We start from the raw sequence: 27,281 nt of genomic DNA, 5'->3' as shown, positions 1-27,281 counted from the left end.
CACTGCAAGAAAAGACCGCGTGTGGACTGTCCTCAGTACAAGGGTTAATGTGAATCCCCCCCATCCTACTACCCACTTTCATGAATCTTGGAGAAAGATGATTGTATCCAAGGTGGTTACTTCCTTTCTTATCTTTCTGAAACTGAAGTTACTGGGTGAATGACTCAGAGTGATCATATAACTCTTGCCCCTTAGTGAAACCAAGCTAAAACACAATCTGTGTCTACCAAAAATTTTAGGACAAAAATAAGCTCAAAAGATCTTGTAGCACAGCAATGTGACACAACAGCAGTGACAAAAACACAATACCTTGGGCATGCCATCACTCTCTCCCATAAGATAGTCTATCAGCTGATTTGTTAGGGCTTCATCTTTTGCCCGTCCCACCTATTAAACAAAGACAAAAAATTATGATATGAAAGAGAAAGGAAAAATACTTACTCATAAGGAGGATTTCCATAAAACCTAAAACCACTGAAACTAGATAGATTTAAAACACAGGGGGCTTTTTGTTCTGTGTGTTCAAACTAGATGATTACATGGTTCATCAGCTTTGACACGCAGGAGTTCAAATTTATTTTCTAACGTATTACATCAGGGGATTATAACTAAACAGATCTCTACCAGCATGAACTGTTCCTCTGCTTCAGTGTTGGGATGGTGTCTGAATCTAGGCTCTGTGAGCTGAAGCCTGCAGTCACAAAGCTATGTCCATCAACCTGGCACAATTTGTGTATCAGAGGAATATTCAATCCTGGTCACTAGAACAGAGCCAGCACTATCTGGCCAGCTGAAGTGACAGTCTCAAAAATATGGCTGAGATGATGAGATTCCACATGGACATATATGGTACAACTGCAGCAATAGTCTTTGGGTTTTTTTATAGCCTTTGGTTTATTCATTTGGACTGAAACATCTGGATCTAGAGGAAAGCATTAGAGACCCCTCAAACTTCAGTCTTACAAGCCCTGCCAACAGCTCTGTGAGGTGGAAGGCCTCAGGAGCTGCTGTGCTAGCTCTAAGCACAGTCAGGTCTACTGTTTAAGAGTTTGAAAAATCTCTAGTGATACCTAACAAGATTTTCAAAGCTGTGGGTTCTTCAAGGGAACAGAGGCAGTCTGAGCATGGTTTGCATGACGGAAAGTGAAAGTCGCAGTGGATGCTTAGATGGAAGCTGGCTATGGGCCTGCTTAGGCAGGTTTCCACCATATTTCCTAGATGGGAATCTCAAGAACCAAACTAGGTTCACACATAATGAGCTGGAGACCTGATGACTACCGAATTTTGGAGATCATGAGCAAAATAACTAAGCAAAGATTGCTTCACGCCAAATTTCTTTTTTTTTCTTTTTTAGGGGTGGAAAAGACATTTTAAGAGCTAATAATGATGAAAACCAAAAGGTTTTAATCAGTAAGATCTGTATCAGATCTGTATCTGACCTGTATCAGATCAGGATCAGTAAGACTGATGCTGCAGATGGTCTTCTGTCTGATAGTGGAAGCTGAGAGCAGTAAGCAGTGGATATTGTCCACCTTGACTTCAGAAAGGCTTTTGACACTGTCTCCTATAACTTCTTCATAGAGAAGATGATGAAGTATAGGCTGGATGAGCAAACAGTGAGGTGGACTGAAAACTGGCTGAATGGCCAGGCCCAGAGGATTGTGGTCAATAATACAGTCTAGTTGAAGGCCAGTATCTATCAGTGTACCCCAGGGGGCAATACTGGCTCCAATGTGATCTGGATGATGGGGCAGAGCGCACCCTTAGCAAGACTCCCGATACAAAACTGAGAGGAGTGACTGATACACCAGTGGGCTGTGCTGCCAACTAAAGGGTCCCTCACAGGCTGGAGAAATGGGCTGACAGAAACCTCATGAAGTTCAACAAAAGAAAGTGCAAAGTTCTGCACCTGGGGAGAAACAACCCCATATACCAGTACATGCTGGGGCCACCCAGCTGGAAAGCAGCTTTGCAGAAAAGGACCTGGGGGTCATCAAGTTCAACATGAGTCACTAATCTGCCCTTGCAGCAAAGACATAAGTACTTGAAGAGAGGGCACAAAGAGGAAGGAGCCAGGCTCTCTTTAGTGGTGCCCAGTGACAGGACCAGAGGCAATGGGCACCAGTTGAAATACGGGAAGTTCCATCTGAACGTCATAAAACATTTTTTCACTGTGAGGGTGACCAAGTACTGGTACAGGTTGCCCAGGGAGGTTGTGGAGTCTCCCTCCTTGGAGACATTTAGAAGCCATCTGGACACGGTTCTGGGCAACCGGCTCTAGATGGCCCTGCTTGAGCAGGGGTGTTGGATCAGATGACCTTCAGAGGTTCCTTCCAATCTCAACCTTCCACGATTCTGTGGCAGACAACGAGAACAGAGGCTTATCGACCTCTCTAGCCATAGAGTGCAGACTGGAAAAATCAGCAAAACTGAAAAATCGTATATGGATATTGCTAAAAAACAAAATTCCAAACTCAAGTAGACAAACACAAAAATCTGAATGAATTCATAAACTCTCCTTTGAAGACTGAAAACGTTTTTTCCTCTGGTGTCAGTATTAACTTATTCTACTTTTTTAATGTTTAGATACCACCTTTACTGACACAGTTTTCCTTCTATTTGCCAAATTCCTTCTAATCTGTCCTTCTAATCTGTCCAAACACACTCACATTAGGAAAATGTCACAATACTGAAGGTAAACTTTTTGAAAAGATGAAGAATTTTTTGTTTTATCAAAGTTACTTACTGTTTCAATTGCCATTTCTATTGCCAAGTTATCTTCTGTGCTTGGACTTTTCATAAAGTGCTTTAATGCCTAAAATGATACAGAAGAAAAGTTAAAACTGAGACACATGAAATTAACATTTTCCTGTTTTATCAAGTTATTTCTCTCTGCATTTTGACAGACAAGTGGCACACTGAACGCTTATCTTGGCTGTACTTTACAGCCATAAGGATAACCACATACACTACAGAGGTAGCAGCTGCTCTTATAGATACTCTTGCAAGAAAGCAGCATTGAGTTTTTGCTAAATTCTGATGTATACCTTCATCTAACTGTGAAGGATGTTCACAGCAATATGGTGAGACGAAATTAATGATTAATGTGCCATTGGACGCCCCCAGCTGAAGGAGTGGCCACCTACAATGGCTGTAATGTGCAAAATCAGTAATATTTTTTTGGTACGTGTTCAGTATGCAAAAGTCAAACATTCAATAAGCGTCAATTCACTGATTTGTAACTGATCAAAAGAAAGTGTGTCAATTGACATACTTCAATTAACATATTTACTTTTTTAAAAAAAGCTTTACGTTATGTCATGTTGTAGTATTAAGTGAATTAATTAGTCAGCAACCAAATTTTCCAAATTGGTCAAGCTAATAAAATATAAACAAATTCTACTTCTATGTTCATTACATTTAGAGATTCGCTGAGAGTAGTGTATCATTGATCCACCTGGAGCCTCTATGCAAGAGTTATGCGCATGGCAGCATACAATTCAGAGAATACAAGATAGATAATTGTAAATATAAATAGTATACTTACATTTTTACACTTTTTAAAAATAACAGCATGTTATCAGTTAAGACAGCTAAAGTCTACTATGAGCTTCCCTGATTTTGAAGTACCATTGAACGTTGAACAGTTTCTATGAACATTTAACTATCATTGCTTTATCCTTTAAGTACTGACCCGTCCGTATTGACCACACAGCAAGAAAAATTTTCCCGCGTGAAAATGTTTCTTCTCTCCTTCAAAATATAGTGCAATGCTCTGATAATCTTCATTGGTAGTACTTTCAGAACCTGCAGCAGACAGCAATGATAGCAGAATATTCTTACTAAGTAAGATAAAGGCCCTACTGAAGGAACAAATTCCCATTCTACATTTTCTTTTTCTACTGACGTTCAAAGAAAACCAAAGCCAGCTAGACTCAAATTATGCCTTACATGTTTTTTTCCCACTTAATCAGACTAAACGTCAGACATTAGGAGCTAATAATGCAGTGAAATAATTTACACCATAGTTTTACACCATAGTGGGATTTCTGTGGTTTTTTTAACAGACAAAATAAAATGGCGTAACTATGACCTACTAATGAATTTTTCCATATGTCTTGGCCACAATAAAACAGAGCAAATGATTATAAGATTATCACCTGAATTGTTTTCAGAGTTTAGGCATGTGCAAGTATATCTGTATCACAGAGAGCAAGACTATCAGGACCAATGTAGTAGCAGGGAATACTACTTAGTCTCCTAACCAAGACTCCATTTTACTGTACACATCTAAAACAAAGACAGCCACTACTTCAAAGTTAGTTTTAAACCCGTTTTCCACCCACTTAGATTACAATTTGAGATATCCTATTTTGTATAGGAAAGAAGGAAGAAAGCATAAGGAACAGCAGAACTATTGTGCATTGTGGCCACCTTGACGAGCAGCTGCAACAGCACATCACCAAGCTAGCTGCTACCAAGTTTTTATAACCTTCATAACAAGAATACATTTTTTAAAGAAACAGATTAATTGAAAATATGAGATAATTTTGAAGACGCATATGTGGAAACTGTTTCCACAAAGAATGGTGCCTGAAAAATATAAAATTTATTGCAAATTGACAAGCTGGCCACTGACTGATTTGATGGCCTGAGGTGAAGGTCAGCTTCTCAGTAAGGCCTCCTTTTTGTCTCTCACTAAGACAAGACAAGGCCACAATGGGCCTTAAAGGGAAAAAAGGAAAGACAAGTGACGTACACATGTAGGAAAAGAGCTGGAACCATGAAAAAAGGAATAGAGGGGTAAAAATCAAGAACCGTACCAGTAAAACTCTCAGTTTTGGAAAAGCAGTACTACATATATCAAGATCAAAGAAAGGGATTCCTCAACACAAGAAAATAGTCCAGACAGACGTTTTATCTCTATGGACAAACAGAAAAAGCTCTAGCACTGGCAAGATTTTAAAACAACCTAGACTGAAGACCAAGAGAGATACCTAAGCTGAATGCCAAGCCTAGCCTGTAGGTCTGAACTAGACACAGGTTGCCAAATCTGTCCACGGTGACTGGAAATGGAAAAGGCTGGGAAACAAAACTTCACGTTCCTTTTCTTATAATTTCAAATTGGTCTAAATCAATTAAAAGAACAGCAAAACGTATTGCAAGTAAAGTTATTAACCTGGAATACTCACAGATGATATCAGCATAAATCTCCATCTTGTTGTGTTGTTGAGCTAATGTGAAAGCTTCATTATTGCACTTGGACATGACCAGGAACTGGATGGCAGAACCATAGTCACCAAGCTGCAGAAAGAATCTAATCAGAATGAACAAATTAATACCTTAGTACTAAATAGCATAATGAATACACCAAAAGTTTTAGGAATAGAGTATCTTTTGTGGCATAAAAATATGATTTCTAATTTATTTTATATCTCGATTACTTTGAATAGGTTACTAAAATTAACTTAGTATAAGTAAGTTAATACAGCATGTATTAATACAATAATCAGAATCAGAATCAGAATCGTAGTGGTTGGAAGGGACCTCAGAGATCATCGAGTCCAACCAACAGTAAAAAAAAAAAAAAAAAAAAAAACCACAAACACCACAAACAAAACCACCACCCACCACCTGAACACACAACAACAACAACCAAACCAAAAACCATCACCCACCCACACAGCACCCCACCACAAACCAGTAATCTTGGACACTAGAGCATGCCCTGAAGAACCATGTCTACACGTTTCTTAAATACCTCCAGGGATGGTGACTCCACCACCTCCCTGGGCAGCCCATTCCAATGCCTGATAACCCTTTCAGTAAAGAAATGTTTCCTAATATCCAACCTGAACTTCCCCTGGCGCACCTTGAAGCCATTACCCCTTGTCCTATCATCTGTGACTTGGGAGAAGAGACCGACCCCCGCCTCTCTACAGCCTCCTTTCAGGTACTTGTACAGAACAATAAGGTCTCCCCTCAGTCTCCTCTTCCCCAGACTGAACAACCCCAGCTCCCTCAGCCTCTCCTCGTAAGACTTGTGCTCCAGACCCCTCACCAGCTTCGTTGCCCTTCTCTGGACCCGCTCCAGCACCTCAATGTCCCTCTTGTGGTAGGGGGCCCAAAACTGGACACAGTACTCGAGGTGGGGTCTCACCAGTGCCGAGTACAGGGGGACGATCACCTCTCGGTCCCTACTTGCCACACTGTTCTTGATACAGGCCAGGATGCTGTTGGCCTTCTTAGCCACCTGGGCACACTGCCGGCTCATGTTCAGCCGACAGTCGACCAACACCCCCAGGTCCTTTTCTGCCAGGCAGCTCTCCAGCCACTCTGCCCCCAGCCTATAGCGCTGCCTGGGGTTGTTGTGACCGAAGTGCAGGACCTGGCACTTGGCCTTGTTAAACCTCATCCCGTTGGTCTCGGCCCATCGATCCAGCCTGTCGAGATCTCTCTGCAGAGCCTCTCTACCCTCCAGCAGATCAACACTGCCACCCAGCTTGGTGTCGTCTGCGAACTTACTGAGGGTGCACTCGATCCCCTCGTCCAGATCATTGATAAAGATGTTGAAGAGAATTGGCCCCAGTACCGAGCCCTGCGGGACACCACTCGTGACTGGACGCCAGCTGGATTTAACTCCATTCACCACCACTCTCTGGGTCCGGCCCTCCAGCCAGTTTTTAACCCAGCAGAGGGTATTCCCATCCAAGCCATGGGCAGCCAGTTTCTCCAGGAGGATACTGTGGGAGACTGTATCAAAGGCTTTGCTGAAGTCCAGATAAACAACGTCCACTGCCTTTCCTTCATCCAGCAAGCGGGTCACTTTGTCATAGAAGGAGATCAGGTTTGTCAAGCAGGACCTGCCCCTCGTGAACCCGTGCTGGCTGGGCCAGATCGCATGGGTGTCCCTCATGCGTTGCATGATGGCACCCAGGATGATCTGCTCCATGATCTTCCCAGGCACCGAGGTCAGACTGACAGGCCTGTAGTTCTCTGGATCATCCTTCCGGCCCTTCTTGTGGATGGGCATCACATTTGCCAGACGCCAGTCGGCCGGGACCTCCCCAGTTTGCCAGGACTGCTGGTAAATGATGGAGAGTGGCTCCGCAAGCACTTCTGCCAGTTCCCTCAGTACCCTCGGGTGGATCTCATCTGGTCCCATAGACTTGTTTGCATCTAGGTGTTGGAGCAGGTCCCTCACCACCTCCCTTTAAATTGCAGGGGCTTCACTCTGCTCCCCGCCCCTGCCTGCTAGTTCAGGGGTCTGGATATTTAGGGAACCCCCTATCCTACTACTAAAGACAGAGGCAAAGAAGGCATTTAGGACTTCAGCCTTCTCCTCATCTTTGGTTACTATGTTACCTCCCTTATCCAGTAGAGGATGGAGGTTCTCCCGAGATCTCTTCTTGCTATTGATATATTTATAGAAATTCTTTTTATTGTTTTTAACATCCAAAGCCAGGTTGAGTTCTAGTTGGGCTTTGGCCTTCCTAATCTTTTCCCTACATAACTTTGCTATACCTTTGTAATCTTCCTGCGTGGCCTGCCCCTTTTTCCAAAGGTCATAAATTCTCCTTTTTTCTCTAAGCTGTGACCCTATCTCTTTGCTCAGCCAGGCCGGCCTTTTCCCCCGACGGCTCGCTTTACAGCGCGTAGGGATGGCCCGCGCCTGGGCTTTTAAGACTTCCTCCTTGAAAAACACCCAGCCTTCCTGAACACCTTTGCCCTTCAGGGATTCCCCCCATGGGACTTTTCCAACCAGTGATCTGAAAAGGCTGAAGTCCGCCCGCCGGAAGTCCAAGGTTGAGGTTTTGCTAGCCCCCTTTCTTACCTCTCTAATAATTGAAAACTTGACCATTTCATGGTCACTAAGCCCAAGACGGCCTCCGTCTTGCCATGCCATAATAGAGCATGGCAACTTTTATTATTATCTAAACTTACTACTTCAGGTTAATATAATTTTAATCAGAAAGTTTAAAAAAAAGGAAAAAAATCAGTACCTGCTTAGGTGTCCAAATTTTAGAAAATGCAAATCAATAAACTGAAATATATAGTCACTGGCCAAATTACCAAAAACCAGAATCTGATACATTAGCAAGCCCTACCAACTTCCAACAGGTATGGCCTCTTTCACCCTTTTTTTTTTAACCTGAATAATGTGCTTGTTACCTGGCCACCATCTTTGCTCCATCAAGAGACTGTGTTTCTCTCACAATATTAACAGCCTTTTCAGGATTATTCAGGTGATCCAAATACAGTCGAATTACACTGTCCCATTGTTTTGCATGCTCATAAGCTATGACAGCTTCCTTGTACCTGCAAAATAATGGTTCCACATCCATTTTTCTAACTCCTTACAACACAGAGTGAAAGAAACATATAGTATTTTATTTCTGAGAGGTTACTCTGTGACAGCTTCCTTTCAGTTTGCATATAATAGCTTTGTTCTGCATTTACTATGTTTTTTTGTCTCTATTTCATTTTCTCTTGGGAGAATGAAAGGCAGAGACAACAGAAAAATGTCCTACTCTGCCAGCATCCCTTTTGGTGTATCTTAAAAGTGGTTCATCTGTTCCATCAGTAAACATCATCTGTTCCATCAGTTCCATATGAAACCACTTGGGAGTGAGAGAACAATAAGAAAACAAACAGATGATAACTAGTTGTACAATTTTAAAAGTGAGACTTCTTTTCTGTTCTGTAAACAAGATCAAGAAATTTCTTGTTCCTACACTACACAATTGACACAAATAGTAATTTTCTATTCTCATCAATGGAAATATTTAGCTTTGGTGTTGTTTCATATTAGAAAATATCATTATTCTGAAGCACATTTACTTACAGGTAAGGACTAATAGAAACTACATTCTGTGATTAAATGTAAATTTTCGGCTTCCATTTCAGCCAATAATTTCACATTATTCAATATTTTGCAACTGTAGCCATTAAGATGTTACGGTAATTTGGTTCTAGAATGAAAATATTTCTAGCATGGTTATTCTCCATTTGAATGACCTTTAAAAATCACAGCTAAGGAGTAGTTAGAAAAAAACTGAACTTCAATACTCTGCATTGGGTGCAGTACTTTAAACCCTTAATGATTTTTGTTAAAAAGGTATTAATGCTTAGACAGGAAAACAATCAATTAGAAACACATCTTTGACACCAGTGGAAGATTCTTAGATTACGTTTAATATCTTTACACAACACCTTAAGTTTATACATTTCAGAACCCATTTTCACAAGGCTATTTGATACAAAGTGTGAAGTCTTTTAACTTATTTTACAAAAAGAGTAACTCATAATAACAACAAAAACAATAATAATAATGATGATGTGTTTTATAAAAAAAGATAAGCATTCAAACGCACCTGCCATCTGCTTCTTTGGCCTTTGCATATTGTAGGTGAATCTTTGGAGATGAAACGTGAGTAAGAAGTTCACCAACCTTTGCCCTAGAAAGACAAGATAATAGTTATTTAATAGATATATTTGGTTTCAAATTTTCTCCAGTAAAACAGGCATATTTATGTCAACACTGAAAAGGAGGCTAAAAAAGAAGTAATTGAACATAATGTATATGCTTTGAAGGCACTTTCATATTTTCAAAAAGCTGCACTTTATACATGTAAGAACTGGAAATTATAGACTGCTTCATGAACATAGAGGCTTAGAGAAGTACAGTATCTTCTCTTTTTAAAGTTTGAGATGTACTAGCATAAGGAGTGCCAGATAAACAATTTTTACCTCTGGTATTCTCTAATAATTAACCTACAGAAGAAGCACAGGATTAAAACTGTAACCTGAAAGAGTACAAAAGACCACTAGTACGGGTGCAGTTGTGATTGTGTGCTTAAGACCGTATGTTGTACTAGAGGTTCTAGGCCCTTCATTAGAACAAGATTCTCTGAGTGACAACAACCACAACGGAGTGTGGAGGAACGCAGAAATGTGTCAGTCCTCCCATCAATCTAGTTTCAGGAGTTGCACACAGTGATGGGATCTGTAAAAGCCAGCAAACTCAGCAGTGGGCCTTTCAAGACAAGGGATATGAGAGGCTGAAGAGCAGCTGACCTTAAATCTCACCTCTCTGCTTAAAAGACAGAGCACTCCCCAGACTGAACCTCCTTCTGCTACAGTAAACAAAGCTTGTACCTCCCACTTTGCAAATCAAAGCTATCATCACATGCAAGCTACTCTACTTAAAAGTGTTCTCTTGTCTGTTCTGATGCCACTGATACTTCTATGACAGAATAAAATTTTCCTTAGTAATAAACATAATATTCCAACCTAATTTTTAGAGCACTTGTATGAAAGAGGAGAGGTCCTTCTGATCTCTGCTCCAATCAGTTCTTAATATTAAAAAGTCCATAAAATGTAATTAGGCAAAAATTAAGCCCCTAAGTCTCAGTAAATTGTACTTTTCCAATGGAAACCTGATAATAATCAAATTCCCTTGAAATAATTACAAATGTATTGAACATAATGCCAGCAATTTTGACTACTCATGATACAGACTCCATTTGAAGCAGCGACTTAGAATAATTTCCAACTGTCTGAATATTCAGTCTCAGCTATGAATTTTATAACTGAAGAAATTTAATGAACTAAACAGTAACTACACAAATAAAATGACTACATTCAGTGCATGCATGTGCACGTGTACACACACACAAAGGACTTGAAACTGTAGGTAACTTTAAACATAATACCAAAAAATAAGAAAAAAATGAAGACTATCTCCCTTTTATGGTAAGACTATATTTAAAACAACAAAAGCTTCCAAAAGAACACTGTTCTTGTTTAAGCCTGGGGGAGGGAACAATAAAATCAATGAAACATAATTAACAAGACATTTGTGGTATTCAGAGAATCGTTCCTTTCCAAAGAGCACCACAGTGAGTCCTCTGAAATATAACACTTCCCTGAAACCTGTACTTACCAGTTTTTACACCGGATGTATACTGATGCTGCCTTGTCATAATATTGTCCCTTTTCATACAGCTGAGCAGCTTCTGAAAATTGCTACAATATTGGAAATCATTAAAATATAATTTCTAAATTAAGATTACAAATAAATAGCTTGACGAATCCACATATTCAACCTTAGCTTTAACGCTTTTGAATACCTTCATACTCTCCAGAATAGCTCCACAGTCTCTTTTTAGTAATCTACTGGGATGTTTAATGGCCTGGTTTACTCCTCGACGGATATCTCCCATTCGAATGAACATTTGAGCCACTCCAGCAAGGCAAGCTTCATCATGTTCCTGGTACTGGCAATCAAATGAAAAGCAATAACTATACATTACACATCAGAAATATCAGGTCACAAAAGCCACAGTGACCAATCACTGAAACAAATTAACAAAACATTACATGGACTTAGTTAAATCAATTATTGTAGCAAAATTCTTGCCTAGTTACAGCTGTCACTTATTTATAAAAACTCATTTTAATTTCCTTCTTAAGCTATAATTTTTACATTTTACTTACAAGATCTGCCCAGACCAAGCATACATGAGAAGAATCAGTTTTACAGACAGTTTGATTCTACTCTCCTCTTTCCTCCAAAACCAACAGCACAGAAAAAGAGAAAATACAAGCAGGATATTTCCTTTTTTTTTTTTTAAAGGTGGTAAGGCCACTGATGTTTCATAAAGCCAAATGGCTTGAATTCAGAAAACATTGTCATTCCCCCTATTATGTTCCCCTATTATCATTTAAACTGCTTCATAATAGACATTTTGCAAATATTAGGGGAAATAATGCCAGAATAAGGGAGGATCTACTGAATACGATGCTTATTTTCTAACACAATCCTTGCCTGCCTTTATATAGATAACAATTCAGTAAAGAAGAACAGAAGGAATAATTAGGTCTTTTGTTATAACAATGAAAATCCTGGCAGTATTTTCTCTGACATTTGCATATTTACCTGAAACTGTTCAAATCATAAAAACCTAAGTCTAGTTATGCCATGTTAATATATGGCAATACTGCTTTATACCTAGAGAAAGCATCATTCTGTATATTAAAAATAAGAGAATTGTAAAGACTACTATGCCAAAATCAATGAATAAAAACATCTGAATTCAAATGAGTCTGAAACATGACAACTTAATGTGCAGTATGATAGTACAAACACTATCATGACTAAAAAGGAATTACCTTATTGTTTCCAGTGACTCCCTTCTCATAGTGTGCCAGAGCGTTAATATAATCACCCCTAAAACAAAACTGGAAGTTATATGGGAGAATATTTTTAATAGGAAGAGACGGTTACCTTCCAACCACACAGATTATGCATGTATCTGTCTTGCTTTAGACATAACGACTCCATACAAGGATGTGAAGTGTGCAGAAGATGGACAGTTACACAGTATGTCATGGCACTTCCCGTGCACTTTATCAAGCTGTTAGCCACAGAGGCAGTCCATCTCTCAGTTCCGTTACACTGAGACCAATAAACCCCCTTGAAAGACAGGCAAAGAATCTATCTGCACAATAAACCTCTAATTTCATCTCTACTTCCACATTTTTCTGGAAGATAAATGAAACTGACCTTCTAAAATTATTTAGAATTTTCACAACATAAAAATGAAGACAATTTTTTCTCCTTAAGTACATGCATAACTCAAGTTACAGATGGCTGCATTGCTTCAACTGCCTCCGTTCCCTCCTTTCTGTGACCTTTTCGGAGACCAACAAGTGTTCTCTCTCAGTTCACCAGGGGCACTGCCAGAGGGAAGGAGTTGTCTGAAAACTCTATTAATAGATAAAGAGTTTTCCCTCTTAGTTTAGACATTAAACAGACCAGGTTTCATCTTGGAAGAATTAGCTATAAAATAGACTTTAAACTCATGGCAAATGGCTAAAACCTTCTCTCTTCCAAGGACTGGCACTCTTGAAATTTGACGCTCTTCTACCCAAAATACGTAAGAAAATGAAGGCTACTGGGTATTTTAAGGAAAGACAGGCAAAAGGCAAGGCTTTCATCCAATGTAAGAAGTGTTAAATGGTGCGAACTTTCTCTATTTTCCAAGCACTTGCCTGCAACAAAGTATTTAGTAGATTATATTATTATATAGTGGACCTACCAGATGCAAACAACCCAGATATACTGAAATTAATCAAAAGTAACTATTATTTGCTGACATATGTCTCTAGCATGAAGCATTCCTTACAATACTACTCTTCCTCGTACTATAGCTGAAGACCTCACAGAATCCTCTCTTAGCAATGCAGTCAGCTGAAGTATCTCAATTCCATGTTCTTCTAGTCAGCATAAGCATTGGTTTAGTATTCTTAAACTGCAGCTTTACAGAAGAACTTACGTGAATTCAAGCTGCATTGCATATTCCTTTGATATGAAAGGGATTTGGTCTGGGGCCAAACGCTTAGCCAGCTGAAGCGCACTGTCCCAGTGCTGTAAGTCTTTTCGCATCTATTAACAAAGAACAAAGAACTGATGCAAGTATCAGATTCTCAATTCTAATATGAACTTTTTATTATTTTTAATACAAATACAGAGCTAGTATTCTAGAAAGATTCAGACAATTTGAGAGACATTCATCCTAAAAGAGTGGCAGTCAGTCACACAATGGCAAGAACAAAACCACGAAAGGGCAGAATTATCAGAAGGTAAAATATTCCAACATTAAGGTGCAGATGAAAACAGCAGAAAAATATTTACACATCTTAAATGAATACCTCAAGTGCAGCAATAGGACAGGAGGATGCCAGGTATAAATCCTGAGCCAGATTAAAATCACTAGTAAACATGGCAAGATGTCCTGCTAAAAGGTTGTGGTCTTCTATTCCCTGTAAAAAGATATAATAGGTGCAAAAGTAGTCCAAAAGAAAAAAAATATTTTTAAAGTAACATATTCTAGAAAGCACAGCAAAACAAAACATTCTTACATTTTACAACCACGTGTACTGGATTCTACAAACCAGAAAAAGCCCTTACTTTCTTATTGTAGCTCAAAGCCAGTACAACTAATGCTGTCTAAAATTAGCATTTTGCAGAAGTATGTTTTTAAGGCATTATTTCATGCACACTTTTAGATGTATATTTGCAATCTGTTGGTTTGATTTTTAAAAAATTTTAATAATAGCTGCCTTAACCATTTTCTCAAAAATGCCAAAGGAAAAAAGAGCCCCCAAATGCCCGAGACACGAATATATTCTGCTGCTCTCAAGCAAATGGAGAAAGGAATGTTATGGATTGCAGTAGAGACTGCAACCACTTCAAGAAAAAACAAGAGAGTTACGCGGTTTGGACGCTTTCTCCTCTATAACTATTAACTCCCTTGAAAATAATCCACCTTCTATTTAAAAAAACCCCAAATCCCCACAAAAATAAGGATTCAGCAATTCTTAAAGAAGAATTAAACCACCACATTTCCTATTTAAAAGGGACTTTACATTTTACCTTTATTTGCTCTAGTGACATCACCATTCCAGCATTACCAGATGTCCGATAAACACGTATTGCAAAATCCACCTCCATATGATGTAAGCAAGCTTTGGCCAGCTCATTCCAACCAGACTGGTCATTCAGAAGTCTGCACACCTCCCATGCTTCAGAAAACCTATAGAAGGTAAAACACATTTAAAACTAGTATTACTCGTACCTAAAATTCCCTCTCAACACCTTTTTTTACTAATACTATGGGTAGGGAAAACATAAAATGCATTCACTTATAAGCCATGAAGAGAAAGATGCGTCAGGAAGAAAGGAGAAATACAAATGCGTAACTTAGGGTTCTGTTTCTCTTGTTCCTACAACACTTTTTTAGGAAACCATCTGCTTTCCCTACTCTGGCATTCTTTCCATTATACTGATTTTGCACTGTTTCATTAGAGTGGGAGGGGAGTATGCAAGAGGCACCTTTAGCCAGTTCTGGAAGAGCCACTGTCATAGAACCCCGAATCAGTCTTGAAAAAAATTAGTTTAACTTTTACTTGACAATGGAAAACAAATAAAGAACCACCAGGTCACTTATTTTGCTTGGTCTCCATAGACAGCTACATGGACTCATGGATCAATCAAATTTATCAATATTCAGCGTGACATTTTTAAATCACCAGGATACGCTGTATTGAGAAAGAAGAATACAATTTACACAATATAATTAAAACACAGATGTACCTTTTCAACATTAAAGTCTGAGTAAGCATTTGTGTCAGCTCATTAGGTCCAAGGTCTTTCAAATTGCCAAGGAAACTGTGAGTACTTAGATAGATATTGTTTGTTTTCCCACTCTGAGTCTGACAAGTTAATTCTCCATTATACAACAACAAAGGTTTATATGAAAAGGGGACTTCTGTGCCACCTGCCAAAATAATCTTGGATCCTAGATTCAAAGATCAGGAAGAAAAGAAGACATAATTTAAAAAATCCCTACACGGTAAAAAGCATAGCAAGCAGTCACAGTTGAAATAATGCTGATTTGCAGGGCACTAATTCAAGATCTCGAATTCTGGTAGTCACCATCTACTGTACAGCGCAGATCTTTCAGTAAAGTAAGTATACATAACTTAAATCTTCTGAACTATTAAGGTAATTTTCCAAATGTTTGTAGGTAAATTCTTTAATGTTTCTCTGTCACAAATACAGAAATTGCTATTATTACAATTTTGATTAACAGTGTAAGTGAATACAAGTTTTGTCACTCTGATCCTCAGATTTTCTCATGATCTTTTAAAAATACAATTGGAGCACAATGCAAAAATTTCACACTAAAGATTATAATAGCAAGAAACTTAAGGAGTTAAGACCAAAATGCCTTTTTGAAGCTTTACAGAGAAACCTACAAAGCAACTAGTTTTTTATTCATCAGTTGCACTTCAAAACTTCTGCAGTACTATTTAATTTTATATGCAGTTATGAAAATAATTGATGAAGACTCAGAACATGTTTTATTTTATTAACTAAAATAGTGAATACGTTTTTAAAATCATTTACAGTACCTTGAATGGCATCCTTATGAAAAACGTAAGTGTACACTTTATCATCATCAAAAGCAACAAAAACACCTTTATCCATTGGCCAGTTTTCCCACAAGATTCCTTTAATAGTTGGTGAGAAATTTGGAATCTCATATAATCTATCATTTACCTAGAAATAATGCAAAAGTAAAATTACTAGGAAGTGACTAAGGAGACAAACTAAGTATTCATACCAGTTACGATTAAACATAAAAAAAGCATGTGAGTAGTGCAAAAATATGAAAATTGTATTAAGAAAAAATTTTCTTATAAGCAGTGATTCTGAATAACATAATAGATTAATTCAGAAGGGAAGTAAATGCAGAAAATGTGCATTATATGAATGTTATTTACTTAGAAAAAAAGGTATGGGGACAGGCAGTGAAACTGGCAGTGCTTGTTAACGAGCTAAAATATCTGTATTTGAATACACAAATACATACATTTCTGAAAATTACTGAGCGGGAATTTAGCCTAAATGAAATTGTCCAGATCTAATATGACAGATTTTATTCCCCTACATTGCCATCAAGTTATCTTCAAGCCTCCTTGGTAATTTCTTCTACCAGCATACATGTTGGAGTGACAAAACCTTCTTCATTCTCTATTAAAAACACTATACAGTTGAAGAGCCTGCTTGTAAATACAATTGTATGGGTACCCCACACTAACTTACTGGGCAATAGACAAAGCCGTCACTTTTGTCATCTATGAAAGCCAATCTGATTCCATTGGGATCTGGAAAAATTTTTCTCACACTGACAGGATGCCGATATTCATTCACATATTGCCAGTCTTCAATGTAGAAATAATGAATAATTCCAGTCTAATGGGAAATAACAGAAACAGCTAATAATGACATCAGTAAATGACACATAGATGATTAACTCGGTTATAGTTTCTCCCATCTTAGGGTGCTGAGCATAAAGAGTGTTTAAAGAAAAATACTTCCAGGTGTTTTTTTGGCTTCCTTCTTCATTCACAGCTGGTCCTGGCAGGTGGGGAGAGAAGCTGGAGTTTTGAGGGGTTTTCTATTGTTTTTGTTGTTTATCTCACTTTGCTTTGTGGAGACAAGCTGTATTTACTGTGAAGTTCTCTAAAGAGGGGAGATGCCTGCCTCGCTGCTGAGAGAAGCTTAACCTTCAAACAAAGCTGCCTCCAAGGAAGAACCACAAATTCAGATGTACCTCAACACTACATTTCAATCAGTGTTGCACAAAGAAGAACACTGAAAGTAAAAGGAGGCTTTTGAAGTCAATTGTAAAATTTGCACATGTCAAATTGGTCCGTTGCGAATTTAGTACTCCAAATTTATCAGGACCAGTTTAGGTACTGAGGAGGCAGGAAAACCTTCAACTGCTGCAAAGCCACTGAAGTTATTAAAATCAGGGATAATGCCAGAGACCGTGATTCTGCTTTTCCTCTGGAAGGCCAATATACCAGTCTGTGTCATAAAGAGCACAATATTACAATGCCAAATGTGTCCTGTATTCCCAGTGCCAGAGAATAATAAAAGCAAAGAAACTACCCCTCATGCATAGGAAAACCTCCAGAAAAATCCACAAGCATGTTCACATCCTTCTTCAGTGCCCTCCTAATTCCTATCTTTGTTGAAACACCTAAAAAAAAATTCTCTTTGGGCAAAGGCTTCAATAGTAAGTCAAGACTTTAATTTATGCTATCATACTTGTTTACCTCATTACCTTTTTTTCCACATCTTTCACATCACCACCTAAATCAAGAAATTTGCAATGCAAGTGCTATGTTTTTTCTTATATCTGGAAGAGTTTTATTGCCAACCCTCTCACTCCTGCAATAGAACGTGTTTTGCACCAAACACTAGTAAAAGCAAAACTTAACCTTCTTGCCAATGCATCTCATATATAGTAAAGGAAGTTGGATACAATTTTGATAATTTTGTATTTGCACAAAAGGCTTGCATAGAAAATAATCTACTGTAACTTCTCAGAAGCACATTTTTTTTGCTAAAATTATGAGTAACAATCCAAATAACTGAGATAGAAATACATTCCATACAAAAAGATCTTTAAAAACAGAATTAATACTTACATCTGTACCATATATGAGGAAGTCACTAGTTAAAGCATGGCACAAAATGCGGCATTTATCATCATCTGCTGGGAAGAGTCGAGTTTCTCGTTCTTCCTGAGCATCCAAACCTCCACTTTCTATCTAAATACGAAGAATAGAACAAACTGAATAACTCCACTGTTAACAATAAGGTATCACTTTTGCCTGTATCAAACTGTAAGGAAACAAGACGAAAACAAACTTGCACATGCATCCCTTAAAAACCCAGTGTCTGCTTCTGTCACATTCCAAGGAGACTTTTTAAGTAAAACTCGTTCACAAGAAAACACTTTTTCTTCACCTCTTCTAGACTAGGTTGTATTTCTAAAGTCCACAGGAACACAGCTTTATACTTTAATTAGCCAGCCAAAAATATCTAAATAATTTTTATCTCCATTAACTGAAGATCACTCCATTTTCTCTCATTTTTAAAATTACATCAACTTGTTCAGCTTACTCCAAATTGCCAGAGCTCTTACCATATGCAACTGGACTTTACCCTCAAAGAGAGCAGCGGCATAATCAGAATTAAGGTGCATACTTGCTACTGTTCCCAGGTACTCCACATCTTTAAGCTTTTTTACATCTAAAGAATTCAAACAGAAAAGGTAAAACTATTTTGATTTTGTACAGGTCTTCATTTATCATCATCTAAATCTGCAGCCAAGTAATTAGATGTAAAAAACTCACAACTAAGCACAGAGGGGACAAATCATGTGTAAAGAGACTTTCTTCTTAGCAGTCAGAGAACTGGTTAGAAAGTACAAGAGAAACTCTTTTCCTATGCAACTCTGATGAGTGTTCTTACAGTTTTTATTAATTCATTATTAGTTTAAAAAGGTGATGCAAGAGAGATAGGAAAGCTTTAAACCCACTGTCTAAAATTTGGACACAGCACAACCAATTTGACCTTACTCCATGCAAACAACATGAACATCTACCAAACTGAGAATTTAAACCCTCTGATTATGTAGTTCCTAGGTATTTTGCCCAACTTAGTATTTAAAGACATGGTCAAATAACGCCTCAAAAGCCTGAAAGTCCTTCATTGGTTAACAACGCGATCTGAAAAAAAACAAAAAAGAAACATTCTACATTTCATTACCAATACTTCAGCCTGAAGTTTTATATCTATTATTTACAACGCCTTGTCATAACTGCTTCAGTTTGTGAAAATCATTATCTGTTCCTAACAGGACCGTATGGCAACTCAAGTCGTTATTGTACAATGTGGAATGTCCAGAACTGCTAAACACAATACTGAATTCACAAAAGAAGACACAATGACACAGGAGTTTTAAGAGAACTAAATTTGTGCTTACTATTCTCTCCAAGTGCATAAAACCAAGCCCGATTGTTCATTCCTACAGCCAAATGATAAACACCAATAGCAACAAAACTTGGCTCTACTTCAACAGAGACTGTGACTGGTAGCTCCTGTAAGAAAACAAAACAAAATCAAACAATTTTCATCCATACTTACTTTATTTATATCTAATGAAGTTTAAAAGGAAGAGGTTATCATACTCTCTCCACGTGATTTGCTATAGTAACTTCAAGAAGAGAAGTGAGGTATGCAATCCGTGTACTGCAAGCATCTCCAAGGACTGGAAGCTTTGTCAAGAAAACATGGAGGGAACCTCTTCGTGTAGATACTGCCAACAACTGTCCATCATCTGTCCAAGCCAGCTGATCTACACCTAAAACATTCACAAGTTTTTAGAAAAAAAATAGTGATTCCTTTCTTTAACTACTAAAACCAAGAAACAATTATTTTGCTTTACTTACTTTGTAAAAGTTTCTATCCTTATGGAGACTGTTAACATACCTTTGTTTTCATCATCCAGATTTATTATGGCATACATTTCTCTCAGGTCTGCCAGATCATGGATTTTAATGCTAAAACAAAATAAAGAGTCAGTCTCATTGATATAAACCTCAGTCATCATAAACTGGAAGAAACCCAACCCAATCAAGACAGCCTAACGGAGCAATAAACAGTGCAAATGCAAAATGCCTGCTGTTTCCTAAAGAGCAACACACTCATTGTTATCCATCACTCTAAATAGTTTATTACTATCACTGTACAAAATTATTTGCTCAGAGAACTAAATTTTGAGGAAAAAGGCACAACTCTTCCAGATTGAAAGAACTCAGGGGTGGGAAACATGCACTATTATTCCCTTCTGACCTGTTACAATATAGGTTAGGTTAAAAACACACTCTCGGTGGACAAACACTGCTTGAAACACATGCAAAAAATAGCTTTCAGTCCTGCTTCACATAAAAAAGGAGAGAGTGAGAGTTTAATTATGCTGTGATGTTACTCAATATATGCTAAAGAACCCCTTAAAGAAACAATACTTATTGTACAACAGCTGAGGTGCTTAAGTCGCACCATGTTTTGCTCATAGTTACACCACTCCTGATGTGCAAGTGTCATAAACCAAGAGTCTGTGAAGGTCACATAGAACTGAGGACAGACAGAACGGTCTGACCCCTACCATCACTCAGCTCCTTTGTTGCTGAAGAATTTGGGTATCACAGAATCAGGGAGTGGCAGACGAGGAGCTAAAGGAGATATTCTATAAAACGCACAACATATTTTGGAAAAACTCCAGTCTCTTTAACTATTTTTTTTGCTTAACTGCTTACACATTTACACTTTCGTCTAGATTGCAGGTATGATCAAACACCAGGGAGAAGGATATCAGTATATCAGCATACTCAGTACAGTTTACACGAACTGTTCTTCTATTGCTAAGCAGATGGTTATATGCAACCAATAAATCACAGTAAAGAAATTTAGACATTTTTGGAGCCAAGTAACATAGTAGAAAAATAATCAAAAGGAATAATCTATAATATTTTTTGTTTGTTTGTTTACAATTAATTACAATAAAGTTAATTAAATTGCAGAGATTTTGGTCAAAAATAGCTTCTCCTAACTTTAGACAGAGAGGCAGTTCCACAGAGCAATTCATCTCACCACCTCTGCACTGACTTCTTAGGGAGCCTTGAAGCCTTAGGGAGCCTACTAGCTTTAATGCCTAACAGCTAGTTATGTGAGATGAATTCCATTCTCTATGTATACAACTACCACTTACCAATTGTCTCCACATGATGCAGCTTTGTTTAATGACTGTGATATAGCAATGCTGCTTAGATTATCCTTATGATTATGAGCTTGAAAGATTTCTTGACCTATCTCACGAATGTGTGTAGAAATGACCACAAAACACCCTCGTGAGAAACCAATCATAATGTAGCCATCACCATACCTGTTACAAAAAAACCCAACAATTAAGGAAAGAGATCTATTTATGCAATATACAAAAAGCATTTTCTTTCAGGGTATGAGGGTAACTGTCAATGTCTCCCTTTAATTGGGAAAACAACCAAAGTATGGGAATTTGGATATAACGCAGAACAATATGATATAAAATAGATTAAGGGGAAAAACAACCAAGGATTCTTAAAAGAGAAAAACATGTTTGTGCCCAGAGTTGACTCATAAGTTGTCTTTATTCTCTCTTCTACATTCTGTAATGCCACTTTATTTCCAGCAAGCTGCATACGTGGCAGTGACGCCAGGAGAAAGACCTCTGGTATCTTCATTGGAATAAGTGTGCCAGAAGATGGAAGCTTCCATTTCAAGATTCTGGCTGAACTGGTCCCATCAAAGCTATGCTAAAAATAATAATGGCAGTACTTAAGGCATACTACTGCAAACACAGTGGAAGTACCAAAGCTATAATCTGTATTTGTGAACAGACAGTTTGCTTACTTTTCATAGTGTCAAGCAGAAATAATGAGGTTATGGCAGAAATAGTTACAGCGTGTAGGGATGAATTCAAACAATCTCTCATCAGCTTAGTCGCAAAAAAATAATTACAAGGGAAACAGCCCAGGTATGCCTTGTTAGACATATGGCCATAAATTATGACACATACAGCTACAGGTTTCCTTACACAGTTGTAGTGCAGAGGGATAAACATCAATTCCATGTTGACTGAACAGGCATTAAAAGACAAGGTGCCATGATTCAAGGATATACAAATAGTAAAGCTACATTTTGGGTATAGAGTCCAAACTTCTAGACTGGGATTTCCTCAAAGGAACATTACCAATGGGATTACACAGCAGTGAGGTTACAAGAGCTTTGCACAACTTTGTAAACCAACAAACTAGCTGAAGGATAGAACTCCACACTGTCTCTTTCATCAATTACTCATTCAAACAGAAAACAACCTATAAAACCCTCAGTTTAATCTACTGTTAGGACAGCAACAGTATTAGAGTTCTAAGGCTGAGAATTATATTTGAAAATACTGCTTTTTATAGCCATTTAATTGTCAACTAACACAGTTAAAAAAGGTAGACTACTTCTGTTTGGAAAGGAATTATTAAAATCTCTACAATACATCCAAGAAAAATCCAGTGTAAGGAAGGGATATACAGTTTCATTTTCAGCATTTATCAGAACTACCAGGAAAATCCTCAGCTTGTTAATATTAGAATGCTTCATTAAGAAATTCTGCTCACCATCTGTAGGTTACAATACTGCCATAAGGCTGCTGAAATTTCAGATCAATCGGGTTATCAGGATCATTCAAATTAAAAAGAAAGAGAGTCTTCTTGCCGACCACTACGCTTACCTGTCAATGAATGAAAAGAAAAATTAACTCAATAAGAATGACATCACTTTAAAATAAGGCCCTACATTCACTAAATGATGAGATTTAGGATTTTCAGTAATACTTAAGAATCCCATGGATCTGAATTCTGAACCTTTATCAACAGTGGAAGAAATACTTCTTAAACTCTTCTAAGAAATTACAGGAATTATTTTATGTTGCAGTTCAAGACGTTAACGCTAGTACTCATTTTTAATCTTATTTTGACTACTTATTTTGATCCAACTTGCAGGGTTGTTATTTTTTTTCTGATGTCATAACTAACCGCCTGGAAGTGATCGTTGTGAAGCCAAGCCCCTCCACAACAACAGACACCTAGACAGTAAATGCTATGTGGTTTACAGCTGCTGACAGACCATCCAAGCACAAACACCAAGAGCTACACAATTACAGAATGTTCCCTAACATTCTACAGCAAACTTGAGAGCTGTAATAAAAAAACCTCCAAAGCCGAGGCTATCGCGTGCCCCAGGAAGCAGCAGAAGATATCAAAGCTGAAGTCCTCAGTTCCTGCATTTTCAAAATATCTGTTAATTAAATTTCCCTAAGAAGCAGAAAACATTTCACTCAAGGCAGAGAGGCAAAAAACCCCTACAGGTCCTTGCCAATGTAACATGGGAAAAAATTCTTTCTTGACACCTATACTCCATAGATGAAATGTGACTGTGAGAATTTAACTATATTGTATATGTATACAGACCTGGACAAATTCTATGGACAAATGATTTAATAATATTGCTCTGCTAATTGTTACCATTACCCCATTTTACTGTACTTCACCATTGACCGATCCGATGGACTTTAACTCATTCAAGAAAGACAATGAAGACAATGAAGACAATGAAACTGTTGCCATTTAGACAGAGACAGGATAATGTCACCAGAAGAATGACATTGGGGCTTTCAGTCCAATTGATGCTGAGGTTTGCTAAGATGAAAAACTAGAAAGCAGTAGTATGTTCCCAAAACTGACAGATGAAAATATGCCCTCTGAAAGCCAGCATCTCTGCAATTTTGACAATCCTGCTCTGTTTCCATCTGCGCATTGCGTATACTGTTCTATATTTATATTGTATGTATTTTTTAAGTCTCTGCACACATCCCCATTTATTATGTTAACTACCACTGCAAAACTGATCTGTTATCTGTGAGACTGCTAAACAGTGCACTTTTCATGAACATATCCTCAATATGTTGAGGCATATATACATATGTATATATGTAAAGGCATACTTTACTTTAAAGTAAAAGAAAAAAAAATCTTCAAAATCTTCAACACTAAATGTTAACCCAAGGAGGAACAATTGCTTCCTGGTCCACGCTGGTTGCCAGCAGAAACCCTGAAACATCAGCTTAACGCTTTTTGCAGTATTTTGTATTGACTTCTTACTGTGCTTTCCCTGGTTGATATTCTTTCATCAGTCTTCATAACCGAGAACTGCATATCACTGGGATCTGAGCTCACTGAGGTCTGGAAGAAAGAAGTTGAGATTGAGAAATCAACAGTCAATGTAGCAAATACTGATGATAAATAATTGCATTATTCCTGCCCTGCATTATTGATTTTAGTGTTAAGGACAGACAGATAGATAGATAGATTTGTTTTTGCATTTAGTACCAAAACTAAGAAAAAAGTTGCAGAAAACATGACTGCAGTTTGTGTCATAATGACATGTTATCACAGAATATACTGAAAAAAATATCTAGGAAACAGTTAGAAATAGAGGAGGAAAGATCCAGATGAGGAAGAAAACTTGCAAGATGATATTATACAGACAGCACTAACTGAAGCAGTACAAACAAGGTCACTTCAAAGCAAATTCAAAGAAGGAAGACCAAGAATAAGATAAACAGGTTAAATATTTACAATGCATTTTAATATGGACATATCTGGTCTGGTTTAGGTAGTGATAGCAATCTAGTTGCTTCTGTAGTCAATATGAAGTTACAAAACGTCATAAGCCAACCTTGCTTAGGTCTCTGCTGTCTCAGCTACACTGCTTCTAATACCTAAGCCAGCTAGTTTAAAGCACAGACATACTCTAATAAATTTATTAGGCTATTCTTCTCCAATGGTGATCTTTAGACATGCAGATGGAAGCATATGAAATGAACTATGAAAGATTTGTTCTTTGAAAATCATGAGTGAAACACTGTTCATTAAAATTAAAAAAGTTCATTATATTTGTTTGCCCATTACGCAGCAACTGTCATTGCTCAGAAGGACCGCGATGTATATAAACAAACAGAATGCTTGATTAGACAATCTGAGTGTACTTGCAGGAAGCACTGGAATCATGTTCTCAAGAATGCAATGGAGGTCCAGCCTAGGAGTAATCCTTGCACATCAGAGGCAAGACCTTTTGTTTAACCAACCTAAAGCAAAACCAACATTAAAACTACTTCCTAAAGACCTTATAAAGAGTCATGTGAGAGCTGTCCTGTGCTGCTACTGGGGAAGTCAACCTAAGATTGCTTTCACAGGATCCTCTTGTAACAGACACAGATCAGGATCAAGGATGAGAGAGAAGCATGTTTAGGCAGGACCACAGCAGAATCACAGAGACACTAATATCATAAATCACACTGCATAACAGAGAGGATCAGATGTTTAGATATGCCCTCATCCTACATGAGGCTTCCCAAAGGTCCCTTGTCCTCGAAAGCAACAGGACTGAAAAGGCATAAGCTCCCACAGGTCCCAGCTTTCTTGGGAACCAGGAGTATTAATGTATACCTTAAAATAAAATGGGGATTATAAATACTACCTGTCTTATAGTATCCCCTTCCTGATTGCTTATAGTAATTATTTTGTCTTCACCACCCAGAGCCAGAAGGTTTTCAGTACTCCAACAACCACAAGTAATCCGCTTAGTGTGCTTACCTGAAAAAGAAAGAAACCTATATAACACAAACGAACAGAACCACAAAAAAAATCTGGGATGGAAATATGCTCTATTTGGCCACTCAAACACAGACTGTCAGAATGCGAAACAACTTATCAGAGCAATTACAAATTCAAGAGTCAATTTTTTAAAAAAATATTTTTTAAATCTTCAATTCCCAGATGGAAGTGTTGCCCCTGTTCTTCCACTTCTTTGCATCAAATTTCTGGGGACTGCACTATATCCTTAACCTTTCTGCCCAGAGGTACTCTAAGCAGGTAAAAAAAAGTAATTCAGCAATAAGAACAACCACACAAATCTTTTCCAAACTGTAAAGCAAGAAACATAACACAAGCTTCCCATGAAGCCGTATAAGGTACGTGTATATATATATTTAGCTTACTCTGGTAAGTACAACAAAACAGACAGTGCAAGTTGAGTATGAGTGCATTTTTGACTTCTATGTTCATATATGGAACTAAGAAGGAATTTAAGTATATTAGACAAATTCCATTTTCACAGGTGCAAGCTTAGTTTCAAACCAATGCATACCAAGAACAGGAATCTTGCGAGAAGTCTGACGGTTATATATAAGTAAGTTTCCCTTTATTGTTCCAACAGCAAGTAAAGTTCCAACTCGAGACCATAATAAGAAAGACATTGCATCCCTAAAATAAAGAAAAATTTTACTTTGTATAGTAGAGGTTCCTCTCATGTGCTTACACATAAAAACGTTTTGTGTATTTGTTTTGAAGTTCTATGAAATCCCACAGACCAAGCAGAATTTTTAAATTAAGCAAATGTTCTCTACAACAAGCATCATTTAAGTGTGCACAAAATAGTGAAAGTAATAATAAGTTGTATGAGGTAATGTAATAAGACTTGTACAAATAGAAATGTGTCTGCAAACATCAAAAGTCTTTGATGTAATTATCGGTAATTTGGCCAAATATGCAGCTTTAAAAAAAACCTCAAAGATAACATAAAGGTATGTGAAATTTTCCAGTCATTTCCTGCATTTCTTTTTTGTACTTCAATAATCCTATGAACTCAGCAAACCCCAAGTGAATAAATTTAGTCCTACTCAACGTAATAAGAAAGTTAGAAAGAGCCATTTTAACTTGAAGTTTCAGATACAGCGAGGCCTATTTTGGTGTATATTTAAGGTATACAGATAAATACTATCCACCACATTTAAAAAAAAAAAAAAAAGCCCCTTAAGCAAAACAATTTTAATTGGAATTTTCTAATTAGTGCAGGTATTTCTATCAATCCCTCTCCCATCCCTTGAAATTTTACTGTAAGCATGCAATAGCAATTTGAATAAAATTTCAGATATTAATTGATACATGAAATTACCTCCAATATATATTTGGTTTGCGTGTGCGGGGTTTTGTTTGTGCTTTTCTAATTTCAAAAAGAGGAAGATACCATAAAAGCCTGAGTTTATGTCTTAGTTTATATGTCTTAGTGCTTATTCTGCTTAAGCAGTAACACTGTGCCAAAAGAAGGATTAGGCACTTAAATTGATATATACTGTTCCAGCGAGACTGCCTCCAGTAAGCAATTTACCTCAGATATTAGAGAGAAAGATCATGAAGCAACTGCA

At 37.7% G+C, this 27,281-nt stretch overlaps 1 protein-coding gene across 1 annotated transcript in view; it reads right to left on the bottom strand.

The window, feature by feature from the left end:
• WDR19 (WD repeat domain 19) overlaps positions 1-27,281 on the bottom strand; it is a 47,625-nt gene that overhangs the window by 14,441 nt on the left and 5,903 nt on the right. The window contains exons 5-29 of the mRNA XM_074155000.1: positions 26,225-26,340; positions 25,556-25,671; positions 24,178-24,258; positions 22,636-22,748; positions 21,198-21,371; positions 19,919-19,989; positions 19,618-19,790; positions 19,413-19,527; positions 18,570-18,676; positions 18,070-18,192; positions 16,676-16,825; positions 15,982-16,129; positions 15,161-15,365; positions 14,441-14,600; positions 13,717-13,827; positions 13,341-13,450; positions 12,175-12,232; positions 11,133-11,279; positions 10,946-11,028; positions 9,375-9,458; positions 8,173-8,319; positions 5,193-5,317; positions 3,695-3,807; positions 2,747-2,815; positions 310-387 (exon numbers count right to left, since the gene is read on the bottom strand). Of these exons, the coding sequence (XP_074011101.1) occupies positions 310-387; positions 2,747-2,815; positions 3,695-3,807; positions 5,193-5,317; positions 8,173-8,319; positions 9,375-9,458; positions 10,946-11,028; positions 11,133-11,279; positions 12,175-12,232; positions 13,341-13,450; positions 13,717-13,827; positions 14,441-14,600; positions 15,161-15,365; positions 15,982-16,129; positions 16,676-16,825; positions 18,070-18,192; positions 18,570-18,676; positions 19,413-19,527; positions 19,618-19,790; positions 19,919-19,989; positions 21,198-21,371; positions 22,636-22,748; positions 24,178-24,258; positions 25,556-25,671; positions 26,225-26,340 (2,977 nt within the window). The remainder of the gene's footprint in view (positions 1-309; positions 388-2,746; positions 2,816-3,694; positions 3,808-5,192; positions 5,318-8,172; positions 8,320-9,374; positions 9,459-10,945; positions 11,029-11,132; positions 11,280-12,174; positions 12,233-13,340; positions 13,451-13,716; positions 13,828-14,440; positions 14,601-15,160; positions 15,366-15,981; positions 16,130-16,675; positions 16,826-18,069; positions 18,193-18,569; positions 18,677-19,412; positions 19,528-19,617; positions 19,791-19,918; positions 19,990-21,197; positions 21,372-22,635; positions 22,749-24,177; positions 24,259-25,555; positions 25,672-26,224; positions 26,341-27,281) is intronic.

Source organism: Numenius arquata, chromosome 10 (genome assembly GCF_964106895.1).
Source record: "Numenius arquata chromosome 10, bNumArq3.hap1.1, whole genome shotgun sequence".
Classification (NCBI taxonomy): domain Eukaryota; kingdom Metazoa; phylum Chordata; class Aves; order Charadriiformes; family Scolopacidae; genus Numenius; species Numenius arquata.
Note: the sequence above shows the minus strand (reverse complement) of the source record. Positions and strands in the feature narration are given on the sequence as shown.